Genomic DNA, 22,956 nt, shown 5'->3' with positions numbered 1-22,956 from the left:
AATTTATCTTACTTTCTGATAATTAGCTTAGTAAATCTGAAATCCCAATGTATGTGTAATTAACTTAAAAATTTGTTTTATATTTGTTTTTTTATACTCAGAATATATACTCAAGAATAAAATATATTTTTTCCAGAACGTAAAGAGGTAGTTATCGTTACATAAAATGGTTACCTATATGAGAGATTCATGTTAAAACATACCTTTTGTGATTATCTGAAACTAGGAAACACTTGAAATTTTAGAGAAAAAATCTGTATCAGTCAGAATCCAGTTAAGAAACTAGAAAGTGGCCCAGCTGGCATGGCTCAGTGGTTAAGCATCGACCTATAAACCAGGAGGTCAAGGTTTGATTCCAGGTTAGGGCACATGCCCAGGTTGTGAGCTCAATCCCAAGTCGGGGCCATGCAGGATGCAGCTGATCAATGATTCTCTCTCATCATTCATGTTTCTATCTCTCTCTCCCTCTCCCTTCCTCTCTGAAATAAATAAAAATATATTTTTTAAAAAAAAGAAAGTAGAAACTGATTTAAGTATTCCAAATAAACAGGGTTTAATCCAGGAAGTCGTTCACACAGTGATGAAGGGCAAGAAGCCAAAGCATAGAGAAAAAGAGGACATTTGTAACAACAAGGAGCCACTAACTCCTACAAGGAGGCGTCATTACCAGAGCCCAGAGGTCAGGGCTGTTCCCCAGGAACTGACCCCGCAGCATGGAACTGCCCAGTGTGAGCTGTGTCATTGGGAGGATGGGTGTCCAGCAGAAGCTGGGGCCAGGGAAGGAAGTCCTTGCAGGAGACACAATCTGTGGCAATAAGGAAGGGAAAACAGCCTGACTTCTTCCTCCCTCCTGTCCCTGATCTCTTTCCAGTGTCTCCCACTGGGTGAATCTGCCAGAAACCTGACACATAGCAGCCTGGGAACACACTGTGAGTATGGGCCAGCCCCATTGTTTAAAGCACAGCAAAAGAGGTACAAAGAATGGCTCTGAGATTAAACAGGCAAAAAATGATTGCCACCATATCTTTTCCTTAATTTTAGGCAGTAATCGTTTTTTTTTTTTTAATAGAAGTCTTTTCAATTATTGTAGCCTAAAACTTTAACACTGGTATAAAATTTATTATATCTTTCACATGGAACTTTTCCACAGGAAGACTAATTACTTTTATTAACATTTTACAATTAACTTTATTACCTATATTCTAAAATAAAAATCACTTGGAATCAATGAGAACAATCTCAATTATATCCTAATTCAAACAGAGAAAAAGGAAAGGCTCTGTATATTATTAGCTCACTGGAAAAAGACAGATGGTAACATCTATTGAATGCCTACTCTGAATCAGACACTTGGAGACATTTCTCATATAACTAATTGTTTTTTAAAATTCTCACAGCAATCCAGAGAATTGGATATTATTTTATACTTCTCAGAGAATGAAAATGAGGCTTAAGGAGATAGACACTTAACCAAGTTTACAGTCTTTATAAATATCAGAGCTGGAAGTCACCTGACATCAATCTTATGCCTATGTCACACTAAACTAGGAGAACACAAGCAATTATTATTTTTAAAGGGAAAATAATCCAAACCATTACTAAATGAGAAAAAAATCAGAAGAATTTTACCTGGTCATTGCTAGCTTGTACTCCCGGGGGACTTCAGTCATTCATTGTATCATTTATTAAACATTTATTTTATCCCCAATTATATACCTGTCCTTGTTCTAGTCACTAAGGGTAGGGCAGTAAGATAGATAAAATCCATACTTACGTGGAGCTTGCCACAACCTGCTAGGCCCTGGAACATTTAAGCATGTGTCTATCTTTTCTACTAGTTCAGAGGTTCTCAGCCTAGAATGACTTTTTTACTCCCGCAGACATTTGACAATGTCTAGAGATATTTTGGGATGCCACAACCAAGGGATGATACTGGTGCCTATGATGTTGATGGCATTGCTTTCTGTCCATTCAGGCTGCTATTACAAAATATCATAAACTGGGTGACTTATTAACAACAAACATTAATTTCTCACAGTTTTGAAGCCTGGGAAGACCAAGATCACCCCACCGGAGATTCTGTCTGGTGTGGACCCACTCTTAGATGACCCTGTTTTCATTGTTACAATTTCACATGATAGAAAGCGGGAGAGATCCTTCTAGGGTCTTTTTGATAAGAGCACTAGTCCCATTCATGAGGGCTCTGCCCTCACAACCTAAGTATATCTCCAAGGCCCTAACTCCTAATACCATCACGTTGGGCATTATGTTTCAATATATGTCTTATGAGGGACACAAACATTCAACCTATAGCAATCAAAGATGTTCCTAAACATCTTATAATATAAAGGATATTTCCTCCCTTCCTTTAACACACACACACACACACACACACACACACACACAGGATATGGTTCACAATGTCAATAATGCCAAGTTGCGAATGTCTCTCCTAGGTGTGTATGAAGGCACCTTTATTTTTGAGTGTGTATGTGTGTATTAGTTTTCTTTCAGTTGCCATAAATTCCTATAAATGGAGTGGCTTGACAAAACACAAATTTATCATACAGTTCTGTAGGTTAGATGTCCAGTATAAGCTCAGTGAAAGCCGACATGTTGCCAGGGCTATGTTCCCTTCTGGCGTCTCTAGTCAAGAATCTATTTCCTTACCATTTCCATCTTTGAGAAGCTTCCCATTTTCATCAGCTTATGATCCTCTTTTCTGTGTTGAATGGGGGGTTGAGTCCTTTCTACATTACATCACTCTGACCTACTTCTACAGTCGTATCTCCCTCTAATTGCCTTCTCTCTCTCTTTTCCACTATTAATCACATTTGTGATTTCATTGGGCCCACCTGCAAAATCCAAGATTATATCCCTGTGATAAGATGAGGTGATTTGCAATATTAATTCCCTTTGTCTTGCAACCTCACTTAGGCACAGGCTCCTTGGTTATTTTGGGGTACCATTACTCTGCTTGCCACAAGGAGGAATGCATGTGAAACTTCTGAACAAAGTTATTTGCACAGAGTGGGTACTGAATTAAAATTGATCTACACGGTATTCCATGTATTAAACTAAATGCATCTTAGAAGTCCTTTTAAAATGGACCACGTTTACATGAAAGGGTCACAGTACAGGAAAAACAATTCACATGTCTTGCCTTCCTCTGCACTGATAAAGAGCTCTGAAATATTCTTAAGTCACCAACATGCCATTTTAAAATGTGTCCATCCATCAACTTGCTCAAATCAAAACCTGGAAGAATGGGTAAAATATGTGAGAGGACATTCTAATTTCCTTATTTTTGGCCCTTTTAAAATATTAACCCCTTGTATGGGTTTGGCATTAGGAACTTTGTTTATAATTTTTGTAGCTAAGACTGTCTGTTCCATATAAATATTATGTTCTCAAAATAACATCCAAAGAAGAAAAAAATTTTGCAAAATTTGGTATCTCATTTATTATTTCTTCACTACAGCATGGTCTGCATTTGTGAAAACATGGGGATTAGCAGAGGATAAGGATGCTATGACCTGAAATGAAAATAAGCAACCTAAGTCATGAATGCCTAACTAATCCTCTTAATTTAAAATTTTTCCTGTTATGTCAGCATTCCTGGTGTTATGCCCTAAAGATAACATCAATACATTAAGTCACAGCTTAAGCAAAAGTGATTGGCATGAAGCTGGGGAAAAAATAAATCTCTATTGAGTCCCTAACATTTGTCAGGCACTTTCCTGAATATTTGAGATTAAGACCCAGTTCCTACCCTCAAGGAGTTCACTGGGGTTCTTATTTGAAGTCCACACATAGATTTAGGGAGTTTGTGATCATTCTGTTCAATAAAACAACTTTTTAAAATGTTAATGGTATATATTTCTAGAAACCAGGTCTACCTGCTACAACCAGATTTTCAAATGGGTTCATGATCAGAAAATGTTTAAAAACCATTGGTTTAGAATAGATGCAAACGTACGAAAGTGGGTTAGAACTATCTCTGACAGCCAAGTGCAGGTGCATGGTCCACTCTTCCCGAGTCTCTGTACTGCTCTCTCTAGATTACTAACTAGGAGATGCTGAAGGAATGGGAAGTGAAGTGGTGTGGGGCAGAGAGACCTGGGGACAGAGAGTCAGTCTGATTCTGAAAATTGAACTTCACCACCAATTTTAATTATGCCATTTTCCTCTTGGCACTATACATAATTAATTCTTATTGTTCCGCTATAAATCATAAGATAAACAATATCATTAGCAGACTCAAATTTTCTCCTCTGCTAACTTTTATCTTTGTCCTACATAAAAGTTACAAGGGGCATGCCATTTAGAATTTAGTTAATGAAAACACAAAATCTTAATTGTGTTGGTGTAATTTCTTAACTACACACATAACTTAGGGACAAAAACAGTGAAATGGTTTTATAGATTAAATCTTATTGCAATAACTTCCAAGGAGAAGAAAAAGTATTGCACCAGACTTAGATTTCACTTGCAGGGTTTCTCAAAATAAGTGGACCAGCTAAAGGGTGGTAATCTTTTATTTATAGAGAAATGTTTCATGCTGATAGTGTACATTGCATTGGGATTTGACAGGTATTACACAGTTATTGTCTTTTTTTTCTTTTTGTTTTTTTAGGAAAAGAATAAAGATAATCTAAAATAGGCAACAAATATAACTAGTTTACAATGTAATACACAAAACAAAACTCAGAATTACTACCAAGAAAATTTAATAAAATGTGATCAGTCTAAGCTTTGAGATATCAAACTATCTGCTGCATCAAGAGCTAGAATAAATATTTATTAATCATTGAAGGGACTTTTATTTTATTTTATTTTTAAAGAATTTTTGTAAGTTTATTTGAGCCAATCTGTTGACAATTGCTGGGAAGCAGGATCTCAGTGTATTGGGATAGTGCTCCCCATTGAAGGGACTTTTAAAGGGCAGCAACTTTTGATTAGAGGGGTAATTCTTTCAATATCTGTCAATTTTATTTTTTCTTGCGATTTCACACTTCTATTTCATTTGTAAATAACAGCATATTGAAAGTTGATAGGAAAATACCATCAATATTTAATTCCCTCTGTAAAGTAGGCAGTACATTATAGATTTTTACAGTTTGATGAATAATACTACCCTAATATAAGATTGTGTTAGACTATATTAAAATTATCATATACTACTTTTTTTGTTAGGAAAACATGATCACTACACTTACAGAAAAAAATTTTTTTCAATGAAAAAACTATTCATTAAAACCTAACATCTTTTCTGCTACTGCTTTAATCTCAATCACAGAAAAATAATGGCCTATAGTCTTTACTAAGACTATATTTAAAACAAAACAAAACAAAACACAAGGATATTTAGAAAGGAAGAAAAATGCCTATCTTGGAAAAAGTGCCAATATTCAAATGAAAATTTTGCTGAAAATTTGTTCAATTAACCTTACTTCCTATGGCCCCTAACAGTTAAACCAATAGCGTAATTAATGTCAGCAATCTCCCAGGTAAAATTGAGGTAATGGTTTCCTAGAATCTGTCCTGATACACTGCCATGTAACCATAGCAATTGTAGCCAAATTGAAAAAAAATAAAAAAACACCATGAAATAATGCACCTGAAAAATGCATTAAGTTTTAAAATTTTTATGAAATACTTCACTGCTTAAAAAAGCCTATCTCATTTAAGTCCAGATTAATAGGCCTGAGTTTGTCTGTGAGGGTATGTTTGAGGAAATAATTTTACTGAGTCTAAATCACAAAAGACACCCAAAGGATTTATTTTTCTCAGGTTTCACTAATTAGGCATAATTGTTCTAAATTGTTTAGATGCCAGACTGTTATCTGTCTGGACATCAACAACACTACCTCATATATTTCAACAAATTAAATGCTTCCAACTGGATAAAGACAATGAGAGTCTGATTAGCTAAAGAGGCATATGTCTTAAAATGCTTAACATTCCTTTCTTCCTAACTTGCAAATCTGGACATTTCAGATCAAAAGAAAGAGAAAAATGGGAGGTTTTCGGAATGGTTCCAATGTTATTACTACATCATTGTGGGGGACATCTGTAGGGCAAATACAACCATATTTAAAGCTTTTAATCTACTCAATCGGTCTTGACCCACTGATCAGTATTTACTTATTGAGTAGTCTGTATGAGCTCAGTATATTTTGTCTCCTATTGAATTGGGGTAAGCAAAACTTATTTATGGTAGAATAAGTAAAAATTCCTGCAGAAGAAATGAGTATGAGTATGTATACCATTATCCATGTAACCTATTTGATATCAATTACTTGATATCACTTATAACCTATCAATTATTTGGTATCACTTATAACCTAATTTTAGAGAGTAAATGATGTCATATATATGTATCATCCCATATAAGGTGATCTTAGAAATTAATCTCTGTTATCTAGTTGATGCAATAAAGATATGGATCATACAGAAAAATGAAGTCACTTTTAGGGAATATTCTTCTTAATATTTTTTCTAAAAAAAAAAAAAAAAAGAGTTCATGGACACAGAGAACAGACAGGTAGTTGCCAGAGGTGAAAGGGGGAGAAATGGGTGGAGAGGGTTAAAGGTTCAAACTTCAGCTATAAAATAAGTCAGGGGAATGTCATATACAGTATGGTGACTATTGGAGGAAGTCATCCAGAGAATGTGATGACAGCTTGGTTCTGGATCTGAACCTGGGCAGTCTGAGGGTCATTACCCCTCCACTGTGCTTGGAATGTAGGTTCTGCCCACTGTTCCCACATTAGGAGCTGTTACAAAGATGCAGCCTTGAGAATAAAGTGTCATTGAAACTACTTGCACTTAATATATGACTGAACCTTATTAACTGAACCTCTATATAAACATTTAATGTTCTGGCAAAAGGGTCTGGAAATCTACTTGTCTTACAACCACACAGGACAAGCCTTGTGTATAAGTTCCTTTACTCATTAAACCTTCCAACTATCTACCACTCTGCCTCTTTTTTGGTCTCTCCTTTCCCTCCATATACCAAGGCCAGTTTAAGATTTCACCAGGGGAACTCCCAAGGTTTCAAACCAACAATGACTATATATATGGCTAAGTGACTCTCCAACCGTCCGACCAGCTGGTAGATATGACACACATTGACCACCAGGAGGCAAACGTTCAATGCAGGAGCTGCCAAGCTACAGTGCCTTAGCAGCGGCAGTTCTCAGGTGACACACCTGGAACCAGAGAGGAGGGAGCCCGATTCCTCGTGGGGCTGGGCAATTCCAACAGGCTGTGGGACCCCACCTGCTGGAGGGACCCTACCCACTCCACAAACCTCCTTCAAGGGACCACGGGAGGTTGGCTCCAGCGCTTGTCTGGCCCCTCTTGCCCAGTCCCGCCCCACTCGCCACCTTCTAATTAATTTCCTTTCACTGTGCACAAATCCATGCACCAGGTTACTAGTAGTTAATAATACTGTACTGTGCATTTAAGAGTTGCTAAGAGGCTAAATCTTAAAAGTTCTAATCACAAGAAAATAAATGTGTAGTTATGGATGGGCCTAGTCCTGAGCTATCACTGCATTCAGCCAATGACCATTTTAACATTTTGGGGCTCTGTAAAACTTTTCCTACTGCTGATAATTTTTCTTTAGTTAATTTTTTAGCTTGTTGAAAGTCTGAAATACTTACTGTTGCAGAACAATCACTTGACTTTCCTAATACATTGGACATTTTAATGTGCTTTTTGACCATGATAGCTCTTTCCTTCTTTAGAACTTTTGTGGAAGGCAGGCCTATGCCTTGTGATGCCATGTTATTGCCCATAAGCTCAACTTGGAACAGAAGTGTGGTGTCTTCCTCTTCCAGCATGAACCTTTCCAGGCTTTATGAATCATGAAAAGGATGTTAACATCAGATTAAGATGTGCTGGTCTTTACAGAATATGGCTCTATGCTGTAGTCAGATGGAATAACTACTCCCAAGATATTCATTAGTAATATAATTCTGAAATATCCGTACCTAAATTCCTATTCAAAGATCCACCAAGGGAAATAATATTTGTTGATGTTTGACTCAGGAAGGACAGGTTCTAAAATTTACTCATAGATGAAGTAGCATCTTATTGATTTTATCTTTCAATTTTTTAATAATGTTTTAACTTCCCTGTACTTTGGGCTATATTGAAACATGTTATAAGGAACAATCTTATGAAAGAGTACTGTGAGAACTACACACGTCCTGCTGAGTTGTTCTTCATAGCTCGCAGTGATATTCTGAGATGACTCAGTGGAAATCCTTCTCCATTCTGAGTAACAGGATCAAGGAAATAAGAACTATAAGTTTTGACCTTATGGACCATGAAATGAATAACTGATCCTGTTTCTCTTGTTGGGTCAGCTGCTATAAATCTTAGAATTATTTTTTTACCAGGCTTCAAACATATATAGAAATCATGTTACAAATGTTATGATCTAACCTTATCATTTGCTTCAGATTTCTCCTATTTATCTTGATTTACTAAATACTTCTTTAAAAGCTGCTTTAAATCCCTTCTGATATAAAACAGACTGTTAATAATAATTTATGTTTGAATGCATTTTCTTTCCACTCTACAAAGCCTTTCTCAAAACAATGAGTAAGCCTAAGGCAAGGATCTAACATAGTCATAGTTTAGGGTCTTTGGGAAGTGAACAATAAAATGAGATGGAGTTGACAGTACAGGATATTTATTAAAGGATATCCTTGTGATAAATCCCTGGAGAAGGAAGAAAGTGGGATTGAACAGAGCAAGATGATAAACTGCAGTACATACTGCTCAACAGCTTCAGCTGCCTACAGCCAAATGACCCATCAGAGTCACATTCCTTAGGCTGAAAGAGAGGGGCCTTTATGTTTCATGCTCAATCAGTCATCAGATACTGGTTGTTCTAGGCAGAGGTTGACTTTGGGCAAGGTGGTTCTCTTGGCTACCTTCAAAAGGGTTGACCATTAAATACCATTTGCTGATGTCATTTGCTTGACACCTTGCAAGCCCATCCTTGTAAAGAGAAGTATAGCACACCATCCATCACTGAACAATTAGGTAACTTGGTTTATTAGCAACATCCTATATAATAAAAGCCTAATATGGTAAGTGTCCAGTCGTCCAGTTGACTGTTCAACCAATCAAAGAGTAATACTAGTATGCTAATGATATGCTAAGGCTGCTCAACCGCTCACTATGACATGCATTGACCACTAGGGGGCAGACAGTTGACTGGTCAGCCAGTTGCTATGACGTGCACTGACCACCAGGGGGCAGATGCTCTAACCAATAGGTTAGCTTACTGCTGGGGTCCACCCGATCAGGAGTGAGCGAGAGGGGCCAGGCGTCCTGGAGCCCTCCCGCGGTCCCTCTCTGGCTGGCCAACCTCTCACATCCCTCCCTGGCCCTGATCATGCACCAGTGGGGTCCCTCAGCCTGGCCTGCACACTCTCACAACCCAGGACCGTTCAGGGGATGTCGGAGAGCCGGTTTCGGCCCGATACCGCAGGACAGGCTGAGGGACCTCACTGAAGCAAGAATTCATGCACCGGGTCTCTGGTATTACTTTTAAGTAATTTTTTTCACTGAGTTTGTTAGCTAATTTCTAACCCTTTAAGCAAAACCCAAATTCACCACGTTCTTCAAATTCCATGAGTACATGCATTGTTCAGCTCAGTTGGTGAAAGAAAAACATGGAGATAAATAAAGCACACTTGCAGAGTAAATACAAGACGCCACTGTCTGAAAAATTGTTTTGTATGGTGCACAATGGAAGTGTTCTACAAATGCTATGAATATATGTTTTTAATTTTTTTAACTGAAATCTCTTTTTTACCTTTCAAATCAAAAGCTAATAATCACACTGGATTTTTTTACTTATTTATTTTTTGGTCATCTGTCTTTTTGGTTTTGACTGCCATGGACCTTAAGACCTTAAGACTCTAATGTTCTCATCTTTACAATGAGAACATTAGAGTTTAGAGAGGCTTGATAATTACCCACTTCATGAAGAAAATTTTAGAATTGAATCCAGGTTTTCCAACCCATATCCCAGTGTTTTTTCTCCCTCATTGCTCCATTCATTAGAGCTATTGATATTAATAGCTCTAATAAATCAATAGCATCAACGAATTTCCCATGCACAATGTCAGCCTTGGCAGGATATCCCGTTTATTCCCCCTTTCTAAAATGATTTTAAGTAGCTTCTTTGAGTACATAGTTGCAACAATTAAAGATGAGCTTTATTTTTTATCAGCCAATGTTAGTTTGACATCAGTGATTACTACCCTTCTTTCAACTGCTAAATTTCTTTTTCTTGGTGAGTAAAGGCTTAACAAATTGTTTGGCAAAGAACATACACTTCAAAACTATCCAGATACACTGAGCACCAGACAAAAGAACAAATTCAGAGACTGAAGAGACGAGCACATCAGTTTACTTCCGTTCTTTGAGAGGAAATGCAGCTTAAGCAGGCTTGACTTTTCATGACATTTGCTTAGTTCTTGAATTGACTGACAAGCCTATTAATGGATTCCCTGAACTTTATTAATGTAATTGGAAAACTGCTCACATGCCAATCAACTTCTAATAAGTAATTATGCTCATAAATATGTAAAATTATTAGCTTTTAATTTGTCCCAAGCACATGCTTTCAACATAGTAACCAATTTTTCTTCTAGAGGAACAAAACGTAATACTGGTAAAACATTCAATGAGTGTGTTCCTAATACGCATTCCCTGAAGTGGTACTCAAAAGTTCACCATCATCAAATGACCAGCAAAAAAGAATGCCAGAGTAAGGTGTGCGACAGCTTTTAAAATGTGCATAATATTAAACAATCTATGTAACATAAAGTTATAAAGAAATCCTATGGAAATCAAACAAGTTTCTAGGCAGGGCTTATATATCCATAATCTGGTTTAAAAATTTCCTCCAAACATGGAACAAGAAAGAATGAGAAAAAATGAAAGAGGGATATAGTCACGATCTAAAATACATCATTTAAATTTAAGGAAAAATTTTGTATCTCAAGTCACTCAAATATATTATTGTCCAAGTTTACTTTTTCTTATGTAATAAGAATCTTTTGTAGTCTCTGAGCTAGAAACACAAGTCAGAGGGCACTGAACTACACAAGAGAATCAGATTAGGCCTCGATACAGAAGAAATGTGTTTCTGACTTAAAACCTCATGTTAGTTTTTGAAGCTGGACAAAATCCTGCCCTCTGGAATCTCTGGATAATCTCTGAATAAAGGTGGGCTTTGGTGAAAAGTACTATCTTCTCCCATGCTTTTAAAGGAGGGGTTTCTTACAGTTAGCAATGATCAAAATAAGAAAATCCAATGAGGAAACTCACTGATTTAATTCTCCATTATACTTTCTTCCTTAAAGTTAATAGCTTAATTAATAAATTTAATTTTTATCACAAGTTAAAATATTTACTAACAGTTGAAGTAGTATTTGAATTCAGGTTTACATTTATATAAGGAAATAGATTAACAATATTTTCCAGATATAAGCCACTTGCATAAATTAACACTTATTAGTAGTGTAAATTATTAGAAGGGTTAACTCAAAGGTAGTACAAATAACTTGCTTACTCAGCATTCCTGTTAGGAATAAAATATGTATTCACTGGCACCACATTATCATACAATTTGTTATTAATTTTACTTAGAAATGATGCAATGTCATTTTGAGTTCCACAACATAATATTTCTATGCAACCAAACCATGATTAATCTAAAACGCATGAGGAAATAATGTAAATGGCAAAAATATACATTTTCCATTCTATTTGCATTATAATTTCATTTTTCTTAAGAAGCATTTGTGTTCAGAATAAATATGCTCTTACATTTTAGTGTGCAAGAAAAATAACATAATTTGATGATTCTTTTTGTATTTGGAGATTGCAAGTTAGCTAGCATGATTTATGATCTACTGAAAGTATGGCAAAGTAGAAAGTATTGTGTACCATATTTTTTCAATTACTCTATATTTAAATTAAGTATTTCTAGAAGGCTGCTTCTTTTCATTGTAACTTTAATCAAAGTAAACAGAAATTGGATTGAGACAGAATGTTGGAAACCTGTAGAATTACTTTTAAAGAGTTATTCTCCATATTTTAAAAAGTTCTAATATTTTAATGTATCCCTCATGGGTTATCAGATATTTATTTTAATGTATCAATCATGGGTTCTCAAAGATAAAGATTTATTGAAGGGGTAACTCAAAGGAAGATAAGAAGTGAATCATACACAAAAAACCACCATGTGATGTGAATTGATTTTATCTTGGTTTGTGGTGATTCATATGACTATAATGCCCATTATACTTTATGGAACCTAGGAACATAAATCCCTGAAGACTATGACCACATGTCTTTCAACATTGTCAGTTACTTCTGAATAATTTTGCTATCTAAAGATTGAACATTTCTGCCCTAGCTGGTTTGGCTCAGTGGGCAGAGCATCGGCCTGCAAACTGAAAGGTCCCAGGTTCGATTCCAGTCAAGGGCACATGCCCAGGTTGTGGGCTCAATCCCCAGTGAGGGACTTGAAGGAGGCAGCCGATCCATAATTCTCTCTTATCATGGATGTTTCTATCTTTCTCTCCCTCTTCCTTCCTCCCTGAAATCAATAAAAATATATTTAAAAAATAAAATATAAAGATTGAACATTTCTAAGCAGAGTCCCTCGCAGTAGAGCAGTTATGGAAATGCATACCTTGCACAGTTAGATGCACCTGCATTGTTCTCGGCGTATGTTGAGTCTGAACAGAGCACGTGTATGGGCCATCATCTGTCACATCCACATTTTGTATCTGGAGGCTGTAGTCCCTTTTATTCAATGTTGAAATTGAAACTCGAGGATCCACGGACCACTTATCACCTCCCGCAAAAATAATACTTGACCGGTTCAGCCAGGCACCCTTTGAAGCTCCATCTTCCAAATAACACCTACAAATTACCAGAGACAGAACACTATTAATCAAATGAAAATGAGAGACATTACCTTTGTTCTGACTGTATTCTCATCTGATGAATTATAGCACTTCATCACCTCCTAACATCAGACATAAACACGGGAAACATGAACACACTGGTAGGTCTCCATTCCCAATACAAATGTGAAGCAATACCTGCATACAGTTTTGTTTTGTGAGAGCATGTGTGCGTGTGTTTTCATTGAAAGCCAGTCAAAATCAGTTTTCATTCTTTCTGTGTGACAAGTAAATTTAATAAGGCTAAATTAGTTCATGTAACAATTTCTGACATTAAAACACATTCTGTTCTTTGGAATAATAAGTAGGAAAGGTGTACGAGTCAGCCTCTTTCAATCCAATCCAATCCAATTCTGAATATAATGTACCAGATGCAGAAAGCAAAGCATAGAATAGTACCATATACATGTTTAATTTTAAAATCTCCTGCATTTTCAGAGTGGTAAGTTTGCACACTAAAATTATAAACTGCATTTCACTGATAATATTGCTGCTGTAATTAAATGTAGCAATTTTAATAGCAAATTTTTGCTGCCGTTTCAATGAACCGACCAGCAGCTTTTCCAGGTAGCATTCATTTGTTCAATAAACATTTATGAATCATCTACTACTTATGGGTTAAAAAACGATGTTACCCTTGCTCTTCTAAATGTTTAGTCTAGTAAGGAAGACAACCAAACAATGTAGTTAAAACTGTCCATTAATAAAAAATAATGTTATTAATTCAAGCTAAGGCCCATGAGAGACAAAAGAGGGTTAGTTGACTCAGTAAGGGTGTTGGGGTATAGAAAATGGCTTTCTGAAATAGGATAGGATAGGAAATGCCCGAGCTAAAGCAGTGAGAAGTGGAAGACGTAGCCTTATAGACAGAGGTGCTATACGTGGGCAACACCAGGGAAAGGTGAGAGAAACAGGCATTCCCAGGATGTACACATAAGCATGGGCTATAAGGGAAAGATGAGAGAGGCAACTGGAACGGTTAACTGGAACCAGAGGATGATGATAGTAAGCATGATGACAGTAGATTTTGAGGCCAAATTTGAAGCCATTTATTCAAAGTTGTACTCTGTAACAAGATTCAACTATATAGCTTTGAATCTGATAGAAGTCGGGCACATCAAGACTTAGAACAGAAGGCTCTGGTCATATGTCAGTGATTTTGCTGAGGCCTGGAATTCTGTTTCATCTGGAAAACATTCTGATACAAATTAAAGACTGGTTCTCTTAAATGAGTACAAAGCGCAGCTACAGAATGAAAATACACACACATCGAAATAGTTTGCATGAAGGTCACTGTTCATTGAAAAGTTTTTCTTTATATATGTAATGAAGAAAATAAAGCCCGCTTTAATGATATAATTAAACAACTATAGTGTATTTCTATTCTTTTAAATATGCAGAAAGAAGATAGAGGATGCCTATTTCCATTTCACAAGATCGCATTTATACTTTTGGGTACAATACTAACATACCACTACCAGGGTTGCGATAATTCCAACGTTTGTATTCACCATCTGGATTTGTGAAGTTTATTGTGTGACCTCTCCATTCATGGGCTTCACACAGTATCTGGTGCTCATCACAACCCTGTGGTGTATGGATTGCTATGTCTAATTCATCACCAGGAAATAACTGGAATGCTTTGGTTATAAGACTTGTCCTAGCCACACCAGTAGTGAGTGGCAAAGTTGAATATATAATTGAGTTGAATATTTCTGCATCCAATGCCCTTTACACCATCATGCATGCAGATCAAAGACTTTTCAAATAGGTTTCAGAAATGGGAAGATGATTAGAATGTTGCAGATATTACTGCAAGTAATTTCTTATTTACTGAATATGACCGACTACTTAACCTGTCCTATTCTAAAGGAAGCAGAACATTGATTATTAATGGATATTTGACCATGAAAGTCTGATTTTGAACACTCTGCTCTGCATTTCCCTCTCCCTAGAGGCAGAAGCAGCTTTTCCTTTATGTGGGGGGTATGAGAGAACCACAGAGATTAACTAGCCTATAAACACGAGTGCTTTCATAGACCTGATCTGGGTTGTAACTTCTAGTCTTAACATAAGCACTGTTCCTCTGTTCTGGCATTTCAGGGACCATCAGGAAGAATAGAAGTTATGTTCTACTGTGAAAGTGAAAATATGAGCCCTTATGTCCTCTGGGTTTAGGTAACTATATTTCATAATTTCTATTGGTCCCAACTCAAAGCTTTTGAAGACATACATTAGAAAAATCCTCAAATGAGGCTCAGAAAAAAAGAAGAGAAAAAAAACACATTTTTTTGTATTATTTCCTCGGATTACTGCATAATTATTATCAAATTATACTACTGAGTTAGAACTTAAATAACTCGACTATATATGGATTCATAAATTGGAAGTAGCAAATCTTTCTATTTCATAAAAATCATAGGATACTTATATAGAGTTTATATATTTTAAGGTCAACTATAAGATGATTATATAAAATACATGAAATAGGCCAAACAAATAAATCTATTCCTTGAGGATAACACCTATGTTCTCTACCTCCACATTCACCCTATTTTTTTCCCTTTACAATACACAGGATTCTGCCTGGCATGTGTGCTGTATTAAGAAAGAATTCTGGAGGGAAGGAAGGAAGGTTTCATGAACAGAGCCAGTCAGCTTGAACTCTTAACTGTGGTGATAGACTAGGCTATGTATTCTTAGAGCCGGACATCAGCAAGGGTGCGAGATTCTACCTGTTGAGGATGGAATAATTCCTGTGTGTGGGAGAGGCTGGTGAAACAAAGATAATCATGTAATTAATGAGAGCAGGATAAAGCCATGATTCTAGGTAACAAACTCAGATCTTTTTATCCTCTCCAGATTTCTAAATGGAACATTTTAAGAGCCAGTGAGCTTAGGATCCCTGTAAGTATAGATAATAAAATAATAATAAAAATGTTTAATAATGAATACATCCTTTAACTGAGTATGGCATGAATTTTCTTGAAAGTGTTTTCTTTATTTCTTTTTTTAAAAAATCTCCATTATCTACTTTATAGGGAGATGAGTGAAGCAGTTCAAAAATACACTCCTCAGCATAAGCTGTGTTAGCACCATGACAAATACTTCAATTTTCAGTCAATCATCCGGGTGTTTTGTATACATAGTTCCAAACATCTGGTTGTTAGAAATATGACAACTATGTGGGGAGGATGGGTGAAGAGATGAGGAAAAAAAAGAGAAAGAACCCATTGACCAGGACAACAGTGTAGTGATTATAGGTGGGTACAGGCAGAACAGGGTATAGGGAGAATAAATGATGATGAAAAAAAATAATTTAGTTTCATATTTTTTTAAAAAAATAAAGAAAGAAAATAGCTGGAATATTTATTTTGTTTCACAATTGTTAATTATATCAACCCAACTTTGGGTTGATAAAATTAACCCAAAGTTAATCTTTTCTAATCAGAATTGCATTTACTTCTGAAGTCTCTGAAGGAGCGCCTTTATAAATGACATTACCACATATTAGCAGGTCCCTAGTTTGGGAGCAATAAGTTCTATTTGGTATGCTGCTAGCTGATCAAACTGATGTTGGAATATTCTAACTGACTCTGTCTGTGATATTATCACCTGTGGTGATTAAATATGAAAGTTGGACCTCAGAGAGTTTAGTAGAAATTAGCATACTTAGGTTATTTATTATTTTTTAAAGCTCTATTAGGGAAAAAGCCTATGGCTGCTGAGGAATGATTTGTTTCACTTTCATATCTCTAATGCCCTATAACACGTTCCAAAAACATAATCCTTAGCACCATTACCAGTACGCTACACACCAGGATTTATTCAAGTTTATGGAAAGAGACCAGCTTTTCTCTAGACACGGTGATTAATGAAAGTTCTCATCAAAGATACTAACTAAAAAAAGAAGAAAATTTCTTTTATTAATTTCCCTTGGATTCAAAACAATGCCATGTGAAAACAATATTGCTGTGAAGAAACTGGCTAGCTACCTTCATGGCTGTCTTTTCATGGTATCACAAAGTTCTAAATTTGACAGGAGAACTTTTAAAAGAATACAGAGAAAATAAAATAAATTCAGAACCCATACAACCTCCATGCTAATACTTGCATGCAAAGAGAGCATTGATATCCTGAAGTCCAGGCCACAATGAAAGAAAGTAAAGCATAGATTAAAAGAAACAGAACAAATTCTATTTCTCTTTTACTTGTCTTTATTTTTAAGGCACTCTCTTTCTTAATGTCTTTCATGCCAGTTATTCACTTGATAACATCACAGGTAGACATAAACATAGAGATAGGGATGGAGATAGAGATAGAGATCAATGTATATGAATATAGATAGACATTTGTATACATATATACATAAATAATTTTATGATTATATATTTAATATTTTCCAGATAATAATATCATTATATATAACATAGTGGTTGACTTAATACTTTAAGTTCTCTTTTACTACTATTATGAAAAAATCTTATTTGTAGCAGAAACAGTTATTGTTAACTTCTATTTCTTGGCAGGTGTAGGAGGTATAAGACTTTGTCAAGAATACCCACACAATCAACAGTTTGTCCAAATGAGCTTCAGTTACTTAATTAAGTACTCATGCCTTCTAAATAATGAGAATTGCATTTTATATAAATACCTATGTAAAATTTACTTGTTCAGGTAACAGCTACATACTATTATGTAGAAAATAATAGACTGACATTATTGTCTGACAAATACTCTTGTAAGGGTATTACATATATTACTCACTCAATCTTTATACCAACTCTTTGGGATAGGTACTGTAAAGTACTATGATAATGCTTATTTTACAGAGAGGAAACTAAGATACAGAAAGGTTAAGTAACTTATTGAAATGACTTTCTTATTGAAATTTGTACTGTACAGAAATAACTTTATTATGACAAAATTGAATTAAACCTTCAGGCATAAGCTATCTAGTAATATCAATGATACGTGTACAGCGATTTTTAGAATGGAAATTATGATATGTTGGGCATATTTTACTTCATGTAGCATAAAAAAGAAAACTAATTTCTAATTTTTTAGAGAATGAAATCCATTTCCTTTATATGTCCTTCAGGCACTTCTTTATAATAATAAAGATATATTAAAATATATTGGGTAAGAGACTGAAAGTTATCAGCTGGTTCCTAATTATAAGAAAAATTCTCAAACAACTTAAATATTTTATTATTTTAAATCAAAAGAAAATAATAAAAACTTTTCACAAAAAAAAATAAGACTTCTTGCTTTTTTTTTTTTTATGAGATCTAAATCTAATTCCTAAAAGATGGGAACTTTAATGCAATCAAATGATAGTGTAAATTTATGTCTTTTAGTCTTACTTTACTTTGCAATTTAAATTATTTAAGTCTTTATTAAAAATAATATTTACTCAACATTTTCAATGTCTAGGAAATCATTAAAAGTTGGTTTTGGATTAATCACTAAATTTTAAACATTAAATTCACTTATTTCAACTTGTAATTAAACCATGTTTTTCTATAATACTACAATTTTATTTATCTTACTCTTTCCACTAGCTTATGTAAGTTGAGCCCCCATGTAAGCAAAATATCAATGTTTAGTAATGGCAACACCAAGGAGTTTTTACATTTAGAATACTTGAATACATTATTTGTAAAACATTCAACATATAAATTAGCATTTATGAAGTAAAATAAGTATGGGTAGAGAGCCCGTACCTTATCCTATATAATACAGAGGTAATATGCAAATTGACAATCACTCTAACACACAAGATGGCTGGCAGGGGAGGGCAGTTGTGGTGATCAGGCCAGCAGGGTAGGGCAGTTGGGAGGGACCGGGCCTACAAGGGAGGGAAGTTAGGGGCAACCAGGCTAGCAGGGGAGCAGTTAGGTGTCAGTCAGGCTGGCAGGGAGTGGTTAGAGGGTGATCAGGCTGGCAGGCAGAAGCAGTTAGGGGCAATCAGGCAGTCAGGCAGATGAGCGGTTGGGAGCCCGCAGTCCTGGATTGTGAGAGGGATGTCCCACCAGGATCGGGCCTAAATGGGCAGTGGGACATCCCTTGAGGGGTCCCAGATCAGAGAGGGTGCAGACTGGGCTAAGGCACACACACCCCTGTGCAAGAATTTTGTGCACTGGGCCTCTAGTAACTAAATAAAAGAGAAAAGTCTGATTGGTAAAATGACTTCATTTTCAGCTTACTACTGAAGTCTAATCATCATCATCTTGTCTTGATAATAATAAAAAGTTTCATTAGCTGATTGATAACTATGAATGGACTAAGAGGAATGGAAAATACTTTAATGCTTGATCACATTTAACATTCACAGAGCCTTTTGAGAGGTAGGTAGATCATATCTTCATATTAAGAGTGGTGCACGCATGAATGCAGGCTTGATGAATGAGGCAGAGATTGTAAAAAGGACAAGGTGTTACATATTGAGGAAGTTAGTTTAGGGCTAGCTTTGTTCAAATGACTTTAAGCATGAATAGAATTGGAAAAGGTTTCTGTCATTTCTACTTTTTGTTTTTGAATCCAACTAAACCAGCTTGCTTTCTCCCACGTGGACTTGAATGTGAGATACTTGGATCTGGAAGGGCTTCAAGATTTCTGTTAACTAGCAGGTGCTCTGAACTGCTGTGGGGAGAATTCTGTCTGCAGTGCTGCTCCCTGGCAGATGCTTCCTGAAGAAGTTGGACTTTCACCTCAGGAGCTATAAAGGGAGTGAGCACTACATTCAAAATGCATGCAGGAGACGTTTAAAGTAACCGCACCTGAGAGGGAGAATCAAATCAGCCCAGAGAAGTGTCCTGATACAGCACTAAGCTCCAGGCACACCTTTCTCTTCTGTCCTCTCTGGGAGAAAGCCAGTACCGACACCTCATTCTGAGAACCAGGGAGAAACAACATGGAGCTCTGCATTCAAACAGTATCAGCAACTCTACTGCCTCGCCTCAACCATCTTTGTGTCTAAGTATTCTAAGTATTATTTAGAAAGTATTCTATTTGCATATAAATACAACTAATAAAATAAGAAACATAAAAAATCATACAGAAAGGTATATACTTCTTTATAGCATTGGTGAATACAGACATTTAAAAAATAAAAAAAAATTATAAGAATCATTCTCTCTATGTTGATTTTTAAAATTTCTGCTGGTCACTGCTGGATTTTTCTTTCATTTTTTTCTACTAAAATATATTCTGAACACGAATTTTATTTTATGAATAAAAATGGATGCACAGTACAATTAATTGAAGCCAGACTTGCAATAATTAACTAAAGTAACCATTAATCCATGTGTATATGTCCTCTTCTGATAAAATTGACTAAACCGTATTTCAATATGATCTATGCCTTCAAATATATGAGGCAATGTACCTCAGAGGGAAAAAACAAAATGCAGTTTGGTTATCCATGTGCTCCCTGAAAATAAATTTAAACTGATTATATTTTTGCAAAAGATGTTAAATGTTAAAAATAGTCTTAAATTTTAACTCTTAGCTAGATCACATGGACAATTCTTAGAGGCTGCACATAATGTAGCAAGTTTAATATTGGAGTGCAAATGTCAGCTTTCTTGTGCACTATCCCTGGAACCTGGAGTAAACTTTACTCACCTTAGGTTTCTTACCTTTATCGTGGGATTAGTAAAATTATTGATCTAAAATCATTATTATGAAAATTAAAATAGTTTGTTTAACATGGCCAGGATGGTACCTGGTAAGTGTGTAAATAAAGGCAACTTTTATTAACCTACCTTCCTATGGTTGACTTTGTTTTTTAAAAAAAAAAAAGACAAAATAAACTACCACCATCATCAATGACAACAAAAAGCCTGTGCTATAAAATATAAATGAAAGAAGGAAAATGAGGCATTTGCAGAAGCTATGTCTATCTACATTGTCATAGTATAGGGCTGGTTCACAAGAAATGATTTTGCAGATAGATGAGTAATTACTTCCCGAACAGCTTTTCTTCCTTTCGCACTTCCCTATCTTAAAGCAGAACCCATGTAGAAAAAGAGAGCTTTGGTGTTATATTTCTTTAATTGTACTTTGAAAATTATATAAATGTTTGATCGCTATGTTGTACCTCTGAAACCAATCTAGTATTATATGTCAACTAAAATTTTAAAAAAATAAAAATTACTTCTCACTTAGTAAAAAGCATATATTGAGATTCAAAACTTAAGTTTAGAAACCAACTCCCTGGTTTACTAGAAAGTTAGGGGTCAAGTAACTCAATCTCTATTAAACCTTAGTCACTTACTTGCAACATGGAGATAATATTACCTGTTTTATGTAACTTCTATCTATAATAATAAAAGTGTAATATGCTAATTAGACTGGACAGCCTTCTGGTCAGCCTTCAGAATGACCTTGAAGATGAAGCTGCAGCAGCAGGAGCTGAGGCAGCTGCGGCGGCGGCCAAGCCCCTTGCACAAATTTTGTGCATTGGGCCTCTAGTTTAGTGTAAGATCAGTTGAGTCTGTGCCTGGAAGGTAAACTTGCAAACTTATAAAGCAAAATATAAGTGTAAATATTTTATAATTATGATAAGTTTTATGAGTTAATTTTCCTCAGAACTATAGGACATGGTTATAAATCTCCACTTGGAGATTTCATGGGCATTGGGATCTTCCAAAGTTCAGTGAGATGAAGTAAAATGGTACCAATTTGTTTTCTCTTTGCTTTCAGGGTCAATAAAATGATTTTCTACACTATGGAAACTATTTTACATTTTTCAATTACCTAAAAATTTTATTATTAGCTGAGTTCCTTGCAAAAATTATAATTTCTGATTATTGTTATTATGGCTATTTAAAAATAAAGCTGTTAATTGTTTCATGTATCTAAGAAAAACTAATAACATAGTGATTTGGTATGTGCTATCATCCACCTACAAAATGATGAATAAGCTCTAGTCTGAAATAAATGCTATATTGTTTCTTTTTCTCATAATTTCATTCTACTTCTACCATACAGTTTTATCTCAATCAAATTTTAATTTTTTAGCTCTTTTATTGATACCTTATCTTTTCTGCTGTTCAGCTACTGAACTCCTTATTTATATATATATATATTTTTTTTTAAAATATATTTTATTGATTTTTTTTTTTTACAGAGAGGAAGGGAGAGGGATAGAGAGTTAGAAACATTGATGAGAGAGAAACATCGACCAGCTGCCTCTTGCACAACCCCCACTGGGGATGTGCCCTCAACCAAGGTACATGCCCTTGACCAAAATCGAAACTGGGACCCTTCAGTTCGCAGGCTGACGCTCTATCCACTGAGCCAAACCGGTTAGGGCTGAACTCCTTATTTAAAGCTATCAGCATATTTGTCTCCAATTTTTCTCCTTTTCCAACTTCAGATTCTATCTGCTTCAGGAAAACAGAAGACTGGATTTGTGTGAGAATTATTGGAATGTTAGTTTACAGATTAATTTTAGTACCCCAAAGACGTTATTTATATATAAAAAAAGGTCCTTTTTAAATATAATTTCAAAAAGTCTTTCACTTTCTTTGGTGTTTTAAGATTATGCTTACAATTACTAAAAATCTGTTGAATACAAAACAAAACTTGGTTGAGACAGGCTATATTATAATTGTCCATATATCAGTAAATTAAAATTATTTACCTCATCTCTTAAAACTAACAGTAATAATATCTGAATTTTGCTGAATTCCATGAGTTTGATTATTCATTTGTATTTCTTAATATTTAAACACACTTGAAAATTTTAAACCAGTACCCATGGATTTTAAATATTTCTTTTTAAACATAACCTTGGTAGTCTCTTGAGTTTCTTCTCCTTTTGAGAAATCTAAAATATACTTATCTTTCTGGAAGATCAACTCTTTTGTTATTGTTAAATCTTTGCTGCCTCAAGATATGTGTGTGTATTTCAAAATCTGTGTTTGTGTAT

The 22,956-nt window shown here is 35.3% G+C and overlaps 1 protein-coding gene across 1 annotated transcript in view; it reads right to left on the bottom strand.

The window, feature by feature from the left end:
• Positions 1-22,956, bottom strand: part of NEGR1 (neuronal growth regulator 1) — an 854,147-nt gene that overhangs the window by 522,863 nt on the left and 308,328 nt on the right. Inside the window, exon 2 of the mRNA XM_006775915.2 lies at positions 12,740-12,972. Coding sequence (XP_006775978.1) covers positions 12,740-12,972 — 233 coding nt within the window. The remainder of the gene's footprint in view (positions 1-12,739; positions 12,973-22,956) is intronic.

Source organism: Myotis davidii, unplaced genomic scaffold (assembly GCF_000327345.1).
Source record: "Myotis davidii unplaced genomic scaffold, ASM32734v1 scaffold128, whole genome shotgun sequence".
NCBI lineage: Eukaryota > Metazoa > Chordata > Mammalia > Chiroptera > Vespertilionidae > Myotis > Myotis davidii.
This window is presented reverse-complemented; position numbering and strand designations above follow the sequence as displayed.